The 18,320-nt window shown below is 40.1% G+C and overlaps 1 protein-coding gene across 1 annotated transcript in view; it reads right to left on the bottom strand.

Moving 5' to 3' along the window:
* Positions 1-1,170: 1,170 nt before the first annotated feature.
* Positions 1,171-18,320, bottom strand: part of FBLN7 (fibulin 7) — a 163,825-nt gene continuing 146,675 nt past the window's right edge. The window contains exons 6-8 of the mRNA XM_063443677.1: positions 17,563-17,700; positions 11,738-11,876; positions 1,171-4,025 (exon numbers count right to left, since the gene is read on the bottom strand). Of these exons, the coding sequence (XP_063299747.1) occupies positions 3,653-4,025; positions 11,738-11,876; positions 17,563-17,700 (650 nt within the window). The 3' untranslated portion in view covers positions 1,171-3,652. The remainder of the gene's footprint in view (positions 4,026-11,737; positions 11,877-17,562; positions 17,701-18,320) is intronic.

Below are 18,320 nucleotides of genomic sequence, written 5' to 3'. Positions count from 1 at the left end.
GTTTACACTATAGTTCAGTGCCATTTCAGCTAATTATTTTTCTGATATTTTTTCACAGTTATATAAAGCCTTCATTGTCAATGAACCTCACATCAACTTGAATAAACAATACAATAATCGTTTCACTTCACTTGGAACATATAAGACATGGGTTTTATTTCTCGTAGATTAATCACAGATTTTGGAAAAGAAGTAAAAATTCTAATACTCCATTTTAAAGAGATCTCAACAAGTCTTGTTAAAAATTCTTTTAGGTACTAAAAAAATGTGCAACAGTCCCACTTTTATAACCTATACAGGATACTCAATCATAGTCCAAGAACAGGCAGAACGCAACAAGTCATCATACCTACTTGAAAAAAATATCAAATCTGAAGAGGCTTGTGACAGTACTATAGAATATATGGGGTACTTCTTCTCAAATTTTGAAGATCGACTGAGAGGTTATTATGCTTCATGGAGTAGAGAAATTGAACAATCAGAAGGAAACAACTTTCCAGCAATTAGGGTGAGTTTAGAAGAACCTAACATGAAAATGCATTTTTTGGGGTGAAAAAAGACCAAATAATATACATGTAGTCTATGTTTGAGTGATTTCTTTATTCATTTACATAAATCAAGTACACTTTTGTGTGACAAATGTTTTCTGCAATGTTACACAACCCTACCCAGATGGAATTTTTTTTAATTAAAGACAAGCAGAGTAAAACTGATACCTAAGTAGATTTAGAGTGTAAGCTTTCAAGACCACCCATGTCTCCTAATTAAACATGTTATATAAATGGACGTGAAAATTTGTATAAAAATACATTGGCACAAAATATTGCTTACTTAGACATCAGATTAGATCACTGCAGAAACAAAACAGGGCTTCAGTCTTCCTCAAGTAACAGTACAGTGACTTGAACGGAAAACAGAATTATAGAATTTAGGGGGGGAAATGCAAATTTGGAGAAAAAAAAATCATCCATATAATGTGTTGACTATTTTAGTCTAACTCTTGCAATTTTGTTTACAATTCTGTATTTGGTGGATAAACCCATGTGAGTCAAATATTGTTCAGTTCATAAAGGCAGTTTAATAAAAAAATGTATCCCTTGTCATCTAATTTACTGGCCATCAAAAACAATCAGACTTACATACTAAAGTGAGAATTCATAGTGAACTTCATGAAGCCAAAGTTAAAGTATGCATAACTTAGACCACTTTTACAGTTCAACTATTGAAACGTTAAATTTGAAATTCACTTTGAATTCTCACTTCAGTAATTAAACCTAAATATATTTATGAAGAATATATAAAAAATATGTGTTTTTTTATGAATATTGGTACAAGATACCTGACTGATAGGCCTAAATAATCTTGTAGGCTTACACTCTGTATCTAATTAGTCAATGACAATATTCCCTTCAATTGTCTTCTCTAGTTCTACACTTGACATACCAGTCATTCTAGAACTGGTACTATATCTTCTAGAACTCGGAATTGTATAAACACTCAGTTAAAAGAAGAGAAACTTTTTTTATAGAGCAAAACGAATGCTTGATATATAGCAATCACATTTATATTTATATTTATATTACCTAAAGCACTTTACGGTCTTTCAACTGATCTGAGACAACAGTACATCATAAACTAGTTCACCAATGAAAGCCCGATAACCATGTTTTTGTAACACTTAGCCACAGCTGGTCCCATTGGGGGTTCGACAAATAAATCATCACACTATGTGTACCTGCAAGGTCTTTTTAATCTAGCTGATGTATTGTCTCTGGCAAAATTAACATAGCACATTGGATTAATGGATTGTATGTGCTTCTCCTAGAGGCCATTAGTATATCTTCTACAAATGTTAACAAATCTTCAGCATTTTACCATATTCATATTGTGGATGATCGAACTGGAATGAAGAATAAAGACTAACTTTCTGCCATGCCTAGTGAATGGAACGTGGTGGGATAAATTCATTAAAATTAATTTATATCATGCTATACAAAATAGAAACTGTAAGTGCAAATCGTTTGACAAGTTTTTATCAAACATATGTTAATTTTTTTCAATTTCAATCATTAAAATGTATTGTTTTCAAGAGGTCGTTCCTTCTGTACAGGACAATACGATTTATGTGGTATTATTGTATTTAGCTAATGTAGTAAAGTGTCTAAAATAATTGACAAATATCTGAATTATCCCCGGGGAATAAGATAGCAAGAAGTAAAATGTAACAAATTACATTTTATCAATATTCCAAAATGATATATAGCAGTGTTGTTTATTGATAATTAAACAATAATAATAAACAGATAATTGTGGGCACCAAGCAATCAATAAAATTTTACATTTAAAAATTGTTTGTTTTTTACTACAAATCATTGTTTTGTGAGTTCTTGATAAAATCACTGCATACTTTTAAATGAGATTTCTATGCAAACAGTTTAGAGAAAACATTTAGCCACTTTCCATTAATAGTGCGTCTGTTACTAAAATATCACATGAATTTACTATTTTTAGGTAAAACCAAAACCCATACCTTATCTATAGTTGCACATCTTGCTAATGTATATATTAAATGTATATATTTGTCTTGTAAGGAATTTTTAGCTTGTATCTGTGTTCAGTCAGCATTTGGCAATAAACCTACAAGTATGGATCAATGAGTCATCCATTAACCCACAATGAGAGGATTAAGCAGGATTCTTGGATAGCTCCATATGAATTGTGGATACTGACAGATGGGGACACAACTCACTAATCCGCATTGGAACCATACACCAGGTGAGGCCATTATTGCACCTCCTTATTGGCTAGTGCAGGATTCTCCAAACTCTGCCCCACCAGATGTTGCTGAACGACAGCTCCCATGAGTCTTTGAACTTAATTATCCAGAGAATCATGTAAGTTGTAGTTCAACAACATCTGGAGGGCCAGAGTTGTTTGGACAACCCTGGGCCAGTTGGTTAATGTACATGGATATGCTGGGCTTTGCCACCACGCAATTCGGTGTGCTAGGCCTGCTTAGAGTAGACAAAGCATGGAGCACCACAATAACACCATATTGTTTATACGCCATTTTGTTTTTAACTCTTCTTTGTTTATATCCAATATTTGTCAATTCTGCACTATTGAGTATGCGTGAAATCATTCTGATATTCTGATGGATAATGTTAATAATTAAAATGCTCAGGCAGTACAGCCAGTATAACGTTAAGGAATAACTTGCTAAATCAAGGTATAAAGGTTAGTCCAAAATGACAAGATGTTTTGTTAAACTAGATAAACAATATAAGCTTGCCCCCCAAACTGCAACCACAGGGGACCTCCCTTCATTGAGAAAAAAAGGATATATATTGCATTTGAATATAACACTGTCTTTTAGCTGTTGTCTACATACATGTGTTTCTTTTGATTTAATCGTACCTATTACAATACTTAAAAAATGTCTTTAGTGATTAAGATTTGTTCTGAATAAACACACAATAAAACGAGAAAGAACTGTATTTCCATCTTGTGCAATGATGTAATTATATACTTTGTTTGCCATCTTACGGGGTGGCTCTCATTCTTGCACTGTTGCCAAACAGCACGCGTTCTATTGTTTTTTTCTTTAAAAAAAAGTTACATGGTACATGTCCAATCTTCCTGTTTGTTCACCTTAAAAATTGTAAGGTGATACAAAAACTGTGATTTTAGATACGTGCTTGGCCTGGAACGTGCGGTCTAAGTATTCAGACATGTCTACGTCCACTTCAATGGTCTGAGGTCCTTGAAGGCTCTGAACAAGAATGAGTTCTCCAGTTTGTCTATCCGATCTTTGCATCACAAAGTTCCCTCTGCTGTTCCCTCCCACGATTCCAAAACGCAAGCTGTCTGGCCCAGGACGTCCAGGAGCTGAGGCGGTTGCCATTCGGAAGAGAGTGACAGGACTTGGAAGATTTGAAGGCAGAGCGAGATAATGGAAGGAGATGGTCTTTGGTGCATGGTGACAGGATCTACTTTCCATAGGACATGGATTGCGTTCACATTGGCTATAAAACATATAGAATATAAGTTTTAAAAACAAGAAAACAAAACAATAGTTAATTATAGTTTATCATCTATCTACTTCTTCTTATATATGTTAAGATATCACATTAGTTAGTTACTTGGTTTGCTAGTTAGAAAAGGGAATTTCTAGAGATGCAGCACATAGATTGTAGGTGTTGCTGAGAGGGAAGGTAAAAATCGTAACATGAGAATGGTCTGTAGAACTTCTATAAAGAATATATTGCCAACAATACTGGCAGTTTAAAGTTAAAAGTCAGTCCCATCTTCTATAACTCTACATTTCCTCACTAGTGATGTCGCGAACATAAAATCTTCCGTTCGCGAATGGCGAACGCGAACTTACGCAAATGTTTGCGAACGGGCGAACCGGGCGAACTGCCATAGACTTCAATAGGCAGGCAAATTTTAAAACCCACAGGGACTCTTTCTGGCCACAATAGTGATGGAAAAGTTGTTTCAAGGGGACTAACACCTGGACTGTGGCATGCCGGAGGGGGATCCATGGCAAAACTCCCATAGAAAATTACATAGTTGATGCAGAGTCTGGTTTTAATCCATAAAGGGCATAAATCACCTAACATTCCTAAATTGTTTGGAATAACGTGCTTTAAAACATCAGGTATGATGTTGTATCGATCAGGTAGTGTAAGGGTTACGCCCGCTTCACAGTGACAGACCAAACTCCCCGTTTAACGCACCGCAAACAGTCCATTTGCACAACCGCAAACTCCCCATTTGCACAAGGTTGGATACCAAGCTAGCCATGTCCCGTTCCTTGTCCTCACTGATGTAATTGAAGGTCTCTTCCTCCACCCAGCTACGTACAACACCAAGGGTCCATTATGGTCCCTAAATGCAAGCTATTGTGACACCAGATATGAGTGGTGGCACTGGGCAAGTAGGAACAGTATACGCTGTGAGCCTGACACACACGCTGGCAGGCAGGCAGGCAACTGCAATTAGATTACACACAAAAAAAAAAAAGCAGACTGATGTTCTAGCCCTAAAAAGGGCTTTTTCGGGTGCTGTCCTTACAGCAGAGATCAGATGAGTCCTTCAGGACTGTAGTGGACACTGAATACACTAGCCTAGCTATCGATTTCCCTATTAAATCAGCAGCAGCTACACTGTCCCTCCTCTCATTAAGAATGCAGCTTCTGGGGGGCGGGGCCTAGCTGTCTTGGAGGAAAGAGGCACTTCGTATGAGCTCCCTCAATATCTCACTTTAAGCAGCTATCAACAAGCAAATTTCACCCCAGAAGGGGATGGCCCAGCAATGTTGCTCCTACCTGACCGACCCGACATGTTTAATAGCGGTCAGCAACTCGACAGAGTCTTACTTACCTCCGCGTGGCAAGTGTGGCCTGGTGCTCCCGGGGCCGGAGAGGTGGCCGATCTCCCGATCCTGGGATACCCTGGAGCAGCTACTTCCCGGCAGGAGCTCCGTTACCACCCCACCTCAGACCGGTGGGGGTTATCCCGGTCCACCCCTGAGAGGCTGTCTGGAGCTAATGGACGCACAGGCTGACATACTCATCTGCGACTCTCCCAATATGGCGGCAGCCGCGTGTCCTCCTGGTACCAGCAAAGCATGGCAGGATATTGAGTCTAAGCTGGACAGACTCTTTAATCAATTTTGGAAGCAAATAACAAGCAGGAAGCCCCAACAAGCTCCACCTCAGCCCCAACAAGCTCCACCACAGCTAAGCGAAATAGTCCCCATTAAAATCCACCAACGCAAAAGGCGTCGAAGACGGGACCGGAGGCACAAACAGAAATACAGAGCCTGCCCCACGTCAAGCACTCGCCTCCACCTTAAAGGACCACTCTAGGCACCCAGACCACTTCAGCTTAATGAAGTGGTCTGGGTGCCAGGTCCAGCTAGGGTTAACCCATTTTTTTTTATAAACATAGCAGTTTCAGAGAAACTGCTATGTTTATAATAGGGTTAAGCCTTCCCCCTAATCCTCTAGTGGCTGTCTCACTGACAGCCGCTAGAGGCGCTTGCGTGATTCTCACTGTGAAAATCACAGTGAGAGCACGCAAGCGTCCATAGGAAAGCATTGTAAATGCTTTCCTATGCGACCGGCTGAATGCGCGCGCAGCTCTTGCTGCGCGTGCGCATTCAGCCGACGGGGCGGAGAGGAGGCGGAAAGGAGGAGAAGAGCTCCCCGCCCAGCGGTGGAAAAAGGTAAGTTTTAACCCTTTTCCCCTTTCCAGAGCCGGGCGGGAGGGGTTCCCTGAGGGTGGGGGCACCCTCAGGGCACTCTAGTGCCAGGAAAACGAGTATGTTTTCCTGGCACTAGAGTGGTCCTTTAAGCCACCACAATCCCGCACCGGACATGAAGCACCACTCAGGGGCCAAATAAGCATTTCTGGACAAAAGTGTCTGATGGGCTTGGGCAATCTGGTCCATACGGTGATCCTGTTCTTAAAATATTGCCTCATAGGAGGCCATTTGCTGTCCTAAACCTGCAGGGCCCATGGTCCTATCCTAATGTCATGATGTAATACCCCAACATGCAGAGTTTAGGATAGCAAGGGACAAGACTAGGATATAACTTATTACCTGGACTTAGAATGGCCAGACTAAACGTCGGACAGAGATAAAGCGTAATCAGAAATGAGACGAGGTCATGGTAACAGAGAGACTACGAAAACGAGAACAAGCCAGAGTCAGGTAGATGGTAATCAGTCACACGGGCAAACAAGACAGGAAAGGGTTAAAGATAAATTCAGAGTCAAGAACAAAGCCATGGTCAATACCAAAATAAACAAAATAGATCAAGGAACGCACTAAAGGGTACTGACACAGAAACCACGATAGGACAAAGTGGATAGGGCAAAGGAAGTTTAAATATCCTTTAACATTTGATTGGCCCATGTCATGCCTACGCCCCCAAACCGTTCGTGTGTGGGGGTGCTGGAATGACGTGGGCCAATGGGAGCCTGAATCAACTTTTGGCTCCCACTGCCCCTTTAAGAGCGAGCTCGTGACTCGAGCCGTGCTCCTAGTGCCAGGCGGGCCACGTGACCGCTCACTGCGGTCAGTGCACGCGGCTAAGTCAGAAGAGGAGATCAAGCCGCATGCGGCTCGTGTGGAGGCAGGAGTGATCCAGCCATGCGCGGCTCAAGCTTAGGAGCCAGGTCGGTCCCAGGATAAGGTAAATACAACCACTTATCCCAATCACACACCTTTCCTAACGTCCTATCCCATTAAAAGCATATTACCGCGTATTTAATAAAACAGATAGACCCCAGTGGCGTACACATGACCCATGGGGCCCCGGTGCGAAAATTGATCCGTGGGCCTCCCCCCCCCCTCGCGCTTACTCTGCGCGGGCCGGGGCAGCAACACATGGCGGCGGGCACCTGGTCGCAGGGGTTGCGACCGCGGTATGTACACCACAGCATGCAGATGCACACACACTTAAAGGACCACGACAGACACCCAGATCACATCAGCTCAATGAAGTGGTCTGGGTGTCAGGTCCCTCTAAAAGAAGAAAAACTACCACAACAAGAGGACATAGGCTTAAATTAGAGGGACAAAGGTTTAAAAATAATATCAGGAAGTATTACTTTACTGAGAGGGTAGTGGATGCATGGAATAGCCTTCCAGCTGAAGTGGTAGAGGTTAACAGAGTAAAGGAGTTTAAGCATGCGTGGGATAGGCATAAGGCTATCCTAACTATAAGATAAGGCCAGGGACTAATGAAAGTATTTAGAAAATTGGGCAGACTAGATGGGCCGAATGGTTCTTATCTGCCGTCACATTCTATGTTTCTATGTTTCTAGGTTACTGGCTATGGGGGGATAATGTATAATAAACACAGGTTACTGGCTATGGGAGGATAATGTATAATAAACACAGGTTACTGGCTATGGGAGGATAATGTATAATAAACACAGGTTACTGGTTATGGGGGATAACGTATAATAAACACAGGTTACTGGCTATGGGGGGATAATGTATAATAAACACAGGTTACTGGTGATGGGGGATAACGTATAATAAACACAGGTTACTGGCTATGGGGGGATAATGTATAATAAACACAGGTTACTGACTATGGGGAGGATAATGTATAATAAACACAGGTTCTATGTTTCTATTAAGCCAAATGGCTAATGATTTAGGTAAACTAGAAAAATGTTCAGAGTTGTGGCAACTGACATTTAATGTGGATAAATGCAAGATAATGCATCTTGGACATAAAAACCCAAGGGCAGAGTACAGAATATTTGATAGAGTCCTAACCTCAACATCTGAGGAAAGGGATTTAGGGGTGATTATTTCTGATGACTTAAATGTAGGCAAACAATGTAATAGAGCAGCAGGAAATGCTAGCAGAATGCTTGGTTGTATAGGGAGAGGCATTAGCAGTAGAAAGAGAGAAGTGCTCATGCCATTGTACAGAACACTGGTGAGACCTCACTTGGAGTATTGTACGCAGTACTGGAGACCGTATCTTCAGAAGGATATTGATACCTTAGAGAGAGTTCAGAGAAGGGCTACTAAACTGGTTCATGGATTGCAGGATAAAACTTACCAGGAAAGGTTAAAGGATCTTAACATGTATAGCTTGGAGGAAAGACGAGACAGGGGGAATATGATAGAAACATTTAAATACATAAAGGGAATCAACACAGTAAAGGAGGAGACTATATTTAAAAGAAGAAAAACTACCACAACAAGAGGACATAGGCTTAAATTAGAGGGACAACGGTTTAAAAATAATATCAGGAAGTATTACTTTACTGAGAGGGTAGTGGATGCATGGAATAGCCTTCCAGCTGAAGTGGTAGAGGTTAACAGAGTAAAGGAGTTTAAGCATGCGTGGGATAGGCATAAGGCTATCCTAACTATAAGATAAGGCCAGGGACTAATGAAAGTATTTAGAAAATTGGGCAGACTAGATGGGCGAATGGTTCTTATCTGCCGTCACATTCTATGTTTCTATGTTTCTAGGTTACTGGCTATGGGGGGATAATGTATAATAAACACAGGTTACTGGCTATGGGAGGATAATGTATAATAAACACAGGTTACTGGCTATGGGAGGATAATGTATAATAAACACAGGTTACTGGTTATGGGGGATAACGTATAATAAACACAGGTTACTGGCTATGGGGGGATAATGTATAATAAACACAGGTTACTGGTGATGGGGGATAACGTATAATAAACACAGGTTACTGGCTATGGGGGGATAATGTATAATAAACACAGGTTACTGACTATGGGGAGGATAATGTATAATAAACACAGGTTCTATGTTTCTATTAAGCCAAATGGCTAATGATTTAGGTAAACTAGAAAAATGTTCAGAGTTGTGGCAACTGACATTTAATGTGGATAAGTGCAAGATAATGCATCTTGGACATAAAAACCCAAGGGCAGAGTACAGAATATTTGATAGAGTCCTAACCTCAACATCTGAGGAAAGGGATTTAGGGGTGATTATTTCTGATGACTTAAATGTAGGCAAACAATGTAATAGAGCAGCAGGAAATGCTAGCAGAATGCTTGGTTGTATAGGGAGAGGCATTAGCAGTAGAAAGAGAGAAGTGCTCATGCCATTGTACAGAACACTGGTGAGACCTCACTTGGAGTATTGTACGCAGTACTGGAGACCGTATCTTCAGAAGGATATTGATACCTTAGAGAGAGTTCAGAGAAGGGCTACTAAACTGGTTCATGGATTGCAGGATAAAACTTACCAGGAAAGGTTAAAGGATCTTAACATGTATAGCTTGGAGGAAAGACGAGACAGGGGGAATATGATAGAAACATTTAAATACATAAAGGGAATCAACACAGTAAAGGAGGAGACTATATTTAAAAGAAGAAAAACTACCACAACAAGAGGACATAGGCTTAAATTAGAGGGACAAAGGTTTAAAAATAATATCAGGAAGTATTACTTTACTGAGAGGGTAGTGGATGCATGGAATAGCCTTCCAGCTGAAGTGGTAGAGGTTAACAGAGTAAAGGAGTTTAAGCATGCGTGGGATAGGCATAAGGCTATCCTAACTATAAGATAAGGCCAGGGACTAATGAAAGTATTTAGAAAATTGGGCAGACTAGATGGGCCGAATGGTTCTTATCTGCCGTCACATTCTATGTTTCTATGTTTCTAGGTTACTGGCTATGGGGGGATAATGTATAATAAACACAGGTTACTGGCTATGGGAGGATAATGTATAATAAACACAGGTTACTGGCTATGGGAGGATAATGTATAATAAACACAGGTTACTGGTTATGGGGGATAACGTATAATAAACACAGGTTACTGGCTATGGGGGGATAATGTATAATAAACACAGGTTACTGGTGATGGGGGATAACGTATAATAAACACAGGTTACTGGCTATGGGGGGATAATGTATAATAAACACAGGTTACTGGCTATGGGGGGATAATGTATAATAAACACAGGTTACTGGCTATGGGGGATAATGTATAATAAACACAGGTTACTGGCTATGGAGGATAATGTATAATAAACACTAACATCAAAAAAAAAGAAAAAAATAAAAAAAAAAAGAATGCAGCTTCAGAATTAATTTAAATTGTCTGGGAAGGTCTGGGAGGGAGGGTCTGCTGCTGATTGGCTGGAATGTGTCTGCTGACTGTGAGGTACAGGGTCAAAGTTTACTCAATGATGACGAATAGGGGGCGGACCGAACATCGCATATGTTCGCTGTCCGTGGCGAGCGCGAACAAGCTATGTTCGCCAGGAACTATTCGCCAGCGAACCATTCGGGACATCACTATTCCTCACACCACTAGCCATTGGCAAATGAAAATAATCCCTGGGAAGTATGGTATAATTTGCGATGACGAGTAACTTTTAAAGCCTGCCTAGCATAGGACTTCAAATTTTAAGACCTGACTCTATTATATTATTGTGTTGGACAGCATGTCTGTTAAAGATCAGGAAACAGAAAATCAAGACTAATGACATTTTAGATGGTCAGAATAACAATGGGTTTTCATAACCATAATCCTTTAGGGGTAAAACATAGTACAATATAATGAAAAGATTAGTTGCTGGACATGGTATTCCAACACAACCACTTCTGTAAACTCACCTGTGAGATCAGGTTGCAAATAGGACAAATGAAAATCTAACTTGTATGATTCACATTGTGCACAAACAGGAATCAATGTAATAATATTTTTAAAAGTGTAATCCGAATCTCAAAGTAACTAAATAACTATGCAAGCAAAGCACATATCAGTGAGATTTGTTGAGCTATGTTCACTTAACCCCATGAGATATCACGCTTTGTTCAAAACCAGCTACATCTTTATTTATCAATAATGCAGAATGGAAACGGCAGTATACTCACAACAGACACATGTTTTCTCTAACACACAATTATCACCAGGCTTTAACCCCTTAAGGACACATGACATGTGTGACATGTCATGATTCCCTTTTATTCCAGAAGTTTGGTCCTTAAGGGGTTAAAGGTTATTATTATTTTTTGGGTTGGAATGAGATCTTGGAAAATTAAATTCACTAATATTTGAGATACAAAGGTTAGTTGTTTTATATTGGGACGCTCATCTTCCAGGAAGATTGTGTCTATGACCAACAGACTTCACAATATTTTCATCGCTTTGTAAAAATATATATTCTACCAAGTCCCTTCATTTGTGTGACGGTCACTTACATAGGTGATGTTTTCACATAACTAATATTCCCATTGGATTTTGGACACTCAGGGAAAACACATTGAAAGCTTCCTCCAATGTTAATGCACATTGCTCCACGGGTGCAGTTGTGGATCCCAGACGTACATTCATCGATATCTGTATGGGAAACAAAAAAATATATTATTTAATGAGATGTGATGACATTTGTTGATGGATCAGGAGATTGCCAAGTTTTTTTTAACTGTTCTCATTTGAATCTTTATATAATGGTTAGAAAGTGTTAAATTTGAAAATTATCTACAATGATGGGATTCCTAAGGGGGTCTGTGGGTGCTGAATGTCTTGTTTTTCCCCTGTAAAGTTATGAATATAAAATGTATTAATAACATTATTTGGCCCTCGGATCAGTTCAGGACCAGAACTACAAAGTTGTTGAGATGCTGCTATTTTGATTTCAATGTTATTTGACTGCTCATAGGTTGGTACACACCAAAAAGTTAAAAAATATATACATACACCCAAGTGACATACTCCAATTTTACTTGTTTTCAGCTATGCTAATATTATGATGAGGTTCATAGCACAAAACACATAAAATCAAAAGAGTGTGTCACTGAAATATAACCATTGTGCCATAGCACAACGACTGTGTCTAAATTCTGAATTATAGATTTTGAATGTTGATTTTTGAATAAAGTAGTGGAAGAGACCTCAGATTTTTCTATTTGTGCCTCGTAGTTAGGGAAGAGGCATCAAGTTTTGTTTTTGGACTCAATCCCCAGATGTGTTGGGTAAGAACGTGTGATGAGGTGTAATTGCAGCTATGATTACAGTTGTTTTTTTTTTTTTTTTCATGAATATGATGTAAGTGCAAATCCCAAAATAAATGATAACCTAGTATTTTCTGAAAAAAAGATAATCCTGGCATAATTCTAGTAAAGGGAATCTCTACACTGAATTTTAACCCACACTTTTTAAAATAAATTTTATTATAAAAGAAAATGAAGAAAAAATAAAATCAGAAAACAGCAAAAACTGTGTTTGACAATCTCCATGATCTGAAGTTTCTGCAGTGAGCTTTCAGCAGACCAGGATGTGCCTAAAACCTGCCAGCCAATCCCGTAGCTTTGTCTAAAAACATTGTGCTTATCTCAGAGCACATTCTATGAACGTGTTTGCAGCTCCAGTAAAATGTTTCTTGAGGATTATGAGCGGTGGCTTCTTATAAACTATATGAGAAGAATCAGCATAGTTGTTAATCATAGCTATATGCAGGGCCGGACTGGCCCACCGGGATACCGGGAAATTTCCCGGTGGGCCGTCGGCACCTGGGGCCGGGGAGACATTTCGATGACCTGCGGCCGCAGGGAGAACTTGAATGGCGGCCGCAGGGGAAGCTCTTTTGGCGCCCGCTGGGGGAGCAGGCTGTTCTGTCTCTGCTCCCCCGCCCTTGCGCGCTATTTAATTAGACCGGGGCCGGAATATGACGTCATATTCCGGCCCCGGTCTCATTAAGCTGCGCGCGAGGGCGGGGGAGCAGAGACAGAACAGCCTGCTTCCCCAGCAGCTGCCAAAAGAGTTATGGTGTGTCTGTATCATGGTGTGTGTGTGTGTGTCTGTCTGTCTGTGTCATGGTGTGTGTGTGTGTCTGTCATGGTGTGTGTGTGTCTGTCTGTGTCATGGTCTGTGTCATGGTGTGTCTGTCATGGTGTGTGTATGTCTGTCATGGTGTGTGTGTGTGTCAGTCGTGGTGTCTGTGTGTGTTTTTAAAAATAGTGTTTTATTCACCTTTTTTTTTTTTCAACGTCGTGCTGGTCTCCCCTCGACTGGCCCTGCCTCTATGACTGAGATCATCAAGCTTGATGATCTCAGCCAATCCGCACTGACACAGGAAGCGCCTCTAGTGACCATCTGAGTGTCTGTCATTAGAGGTGTCACTAGGAAGCAATGTAAACACTGCCTTTTCTCTGAAAAGTCAGTGTTTACATTCAAAAGCCTGCAGGGACAGGCTATAGACACCAGAACCACTACATTAAGCTGTGTGTGTGTGTGCGCCTACTAGTGAGTGAGCTTGTTTGTATGTGTGTGTGTGCCTGCTAGTGAGTGAGCTTGTGTTTTTATGTCAATGAGCTTATGTATATTAGTGAAATTGTTTGTCTATGAGGCTGGCATAGATTTTTTTTTCCAGGGCTGCTTTGTATCCCCAGTCCGGCCCTGGCTATATGTGAGGACGTCAAAAGCTGTGTTAATGCACTTAAAAACTGCAGATTGGAAAAACTAAAGCTCAGAGATGGAATTTATTCATGTATATTTAATAAAACTTAAGAAAGAAAATCTAACATATCTACCTTACACATAGAGCATACACATATAATGTGTGTGTTACTGGAATTTTTATTAAAATAAATACATAAAGTGCTTTATCCTACCACTCTAGAAATGCCTATATAACCTTTCATGTAGACGGTGTACTAGTAGACATTTACCAGACTGTGTTTACAAAACTCCTTCAAATCTCTCCGGAGAGAATAAAATATACCAAATGCACTACTGAGTGAAAGTAGTCATTTGGTATTTAGAATGAGAAATGACTTTGCTGATTATTTCTCCTATAGATTCCTCCCTTGTAATTTAATTGGTACGATATAGAATGCTAATATTTACATGATGGATTCAGATTTTTTTTTATTACTAGGTATTTTCCTCTGAATAAAAACACATACATCAATGGAAAAAGACAACCCTTTGATGTTCAATGAATTACCAGATACATTTAGATACAAGTCAAAACAAGACAGGTTGTTTCTTTGGAAATTTTTCATTATATAATCTAAAACCGAATCTTTTCTTCTGTAAACAAATAGTAGTTAATTATAATGTTTCAGTTAACGTGACGATAATGTCTAGCTGTTGGGCACATCTAAACTGTGGCACACCTGCGTCCTACCCCAGGTATGTTGGATTTTTATACTCAGTATACTCACATTACATCTGTGTGGTAGATGTTTGTGTATCTGTATAATCTAACTGGTCACTGGGTGGGTCAATCTGGATGTGTGCAGCAAATTCTAGGTTTGTGGCACATGAGGCTTTTTGAAATGTATCTGTTTTTTGTGTGTTTTTTTAATTCTAATTTTTATTATACTTCCAGTAGAGTTGTTAGGAGTGACATGGCGGGCTAAAGCCACAAATGTAAGCTTACAAAGCCTTGTTTATTTAAAGCACCAGCAGTAAGTTAATTTTTCTTTACTGGTTACTAATTGTTTGCAGAATTGTAGCCTGTCTGTTTTTTTGCAGAAAATGCAGGTGTCTAATCATATGCCTGACAGCAAAGTGTCTCGTACACCATTTACTGAGGCAAGTAAATGCCTACAGTGTTGTTGTGGTAACTGTTACATATGAAGCTCTATTAGCGGTTACTGTTACTAAACCTAAGAATAAAATAGTTACATATCTTCACAACACACAATGCATTTTAAGGGTTTCTACAACAATTTAACATCAATTTTTTTCTTTTTTTTTTTTAGCATTTTTACAATCGAGCTATAAGACTCCGGTTAGACAGCTATAACAGAACAGAAATAAAATTGGGGTTTATTGACTAAAATCCAAATTCCCTTGGTACATATTTGCAAACATTATTTGTCTGGGGGTATTTGGATTGCAAAATCCGGATGTTGTTCACACTATTTGTCAATGTTCAGATTTTGCAACACAGGTTTAGAATGAGTCCAATGTTTGTCTGAATACCAGCATGTCTATATGCACCCAAATGGCTTAAATGGCTTAAATCTGCATTAAGATGCTCAAAATACAGGTCCAGATTCTGTGGTGCGAAAACTGATCCGTGGCCCTCCGCGTGCGCGGGCCGCAACACCTGGTCGCGGTATGTACGCCAGTGCATGCAGACACACACACACACTAACACACACACTCTAACACACACACATGTTTTTTGAAAAAAAATTAATCCCCCAGCCTCCTTACCTTTGGGAGAGCTTAGGGGATTCCCTGGGGTCCAGTGGTGCTCCTGGGCGGCCGGTCCTGCGGGCTGGCTGTCTGGCAGGCTGGCAGGCGCGCAAGGGAGCACTCTCCCCTGAACGCTCTCTGCCCAGCTCCCTCGCGTGCCGCTTACTAATGCCGGAGCCGGAATATGACATCATATTCCGGCTCCGGTATCAGTGCGGTGCGTGAGGGAGCTAAAGAGGGAGCACTCAGGGGACAGTGCTCCCTCGCACGCCTGCCAGCCTGCCCGCCGGGTGACACCAGGGCCAGCCTCGGGGGGCCCTGAGGTGACCGGCTCCTGGGCCCCCCAGGAGAAGAAGCTGGCCACTCTGGGTACATACCGGGTTGCAGGGCGGCCGGGGCCCCCTGGTGGGCCGGGCCCGGTCACAGCCGCGACCCCTGCGACCCTGGTATGTACGCCACTGTCCAGATTTTTAAATATGGAACTGTATTTCAAATTTCCAAACTATTTGCTCACAGGCTGGCAGCACTGTGTTCCCTCCCTCTGGAAAATGAGTGTTTCATGAATAGAATCTTTGTAAAATACTCATTTTGACTTTGCTGGAATTTCACTGAAATTCCAACCTAGTCAAGACGTATATAGAGATAAATTAGGGACTACTGTTTCTCTGTATATTTCCTCCGCCTGACTTTCTTAGACTCTGGATGGAGCTACAGTGTCAATTCCAACAGTCGTCACCAGTGATGACTGTAGGGAATTGACTCTGTCTATGGAGGAACCTGTGTTTTCGTGGGATCCTTTATAGACCTCAATGCTGTACTCTTGTGTGTGTGCATGCAAGTACAGCAGTTACGTTGGCTCTGAAGAGGGACCCGCCTTAGGAAGATGGTGTTGTCCGAGAGGGACCTGCACCTGCTGATTTATCAAATAACCCCCATTTGGGTTTATCTGTTAAACATGAAATTTATGCAAGCTGTCATGAGTCTGCAACCACGCTGCAATTTGGGACAAAACAGGCTAATTTGACACATATCCAAAACTTTATCTAACTAGGCAACTTTGGCAAACAGTTAGCAACTTAGTTGCCAGTATGGCCTAATAAACGTCTTAGAAAAGGTTAAAAAAAGTTTCAATCGGTAGGACACCATGATTACTACACTTAATAAGACTTATAGTAATCAGAGGCAATATATATAAATATACTAAACTGATAAGGTGCGCTGTGTCTTTAAGACCCAAGTGTTACAAAGTGCAACTAGTGCAAAACTTTATGATAAAGTGCAAAGTGTTTTTTAAGGTGCACTCAAATGTGTAATAAAATATAAACTTTCTGATAAAGTGTAAAGTGTTTTTTAAGGTGCACTCAAATGTGTAATAAAATATTTTATTACACATTTGAGTGCACCTTAAAAAACACTTTGCACTTTATCATAAAGTTTTGCACTAGTTGCACTTTTAAGGTGCACTCAAATGTGTAATAAAATATAAACTTTATGATAAAGTGTAAAGTGTTTTTTAAGGTGCACTCAAATGTGTAATAAAATATTTTATTACACATTTGAGTGGACCTTAAAAAACACTTTGCACTTTATCATAAAGTTTTGCACTAGTTGCACTTTGTAACACTTGGGTCTTAAAGACACAGCGCACCTTATCAGTTTAGTATATTCACAAGAGTGTTTTGAGGAGTTTTTACACTTATTTTTGGTGCAGCTTTATTTTAAGGTATATAACATTTATTGGAGACTATTATATTACGAGCGCCTATTTTTTACTTGTTCTCTGTGTATATTTAATATATATAAATGTAAATATTTGATATCTTAAACTGTATTTTAAGTGTATTTTGTATATATAGATTGCCAGCATCCTTACCTTCGCAGGTTTTCCCATCTCCATGTATCTTATACCCAGAGGGGCACGAACATCGATAGGTTCCAGGCGTATTGACGCAGGTGTGCATACACAGACGTGGTGCCCCATCCATTTTATAAACCTCACACTCATTGACATCTGCAATGGAAACACATTCTCATGTCTGTGCTATATTTGTGTAAACACTATCATGGCACTTCAGCATTAAATCATAAATTGTAAGTAATATATCATTGGCAAGAATCTCGTTTTTCGTTTTACTCATAGATACCTCAAATAAAAACAAATTTTCTACATAACACAATTAAATAGGAATTTGGGACTACACCCAAAGTACTCCAGGTAACAGATATATGCATTTTAGCTATTACTGTAACAAATGTGCCAAGATATCTTCTTGATACAGAATGTATAAACAAGTTAATGTAAAGTATAATTTGGGGGTTGTTTGTTTTTTACTTCATATTTGGTATCTAGTAAGAACTCCTCATTAAAGGGATTTTATAGTGTAAGGAATACAAAGTTGTATTCCTTACACTATAGTTTCCTCTACACCCCTTCCCCCCCCCCCCTTCCCCCAAAAAACCCTGCAAGCACACTAGGCCACCCCAATAGAAAAGCATTGCGTCAATGCTTTCCTATGGAGACTTAACTGACTCTGGATGTCCTATTGCAGAGCGTGAGCACATCCAACGTCAGTTAGGTCACCAAACGTCATCTAGCAAGCAGGAAGTGCTTCTAGTAGCTGTCTTCTTGAC

Source organism: Pelobates fuscus, chromosome 2, assembly GCF_036172605.1.
Source record: "Pelobates fuscus isolate aPelFus1 chromosome 2, aPelFus1.pri, whole genome shotgun sequence".
Classification (NCBI taxonomy): Eukaryota; Metazoa; Chordata; class Amphibia; order Anura; family Pelobatidae; genus Pelobates; species Pelobates fuscus.
Note: the sequence above shows the minus strand (reverse complement) of the source record. Positions and strands in the feature narration are given on the sequence as shown.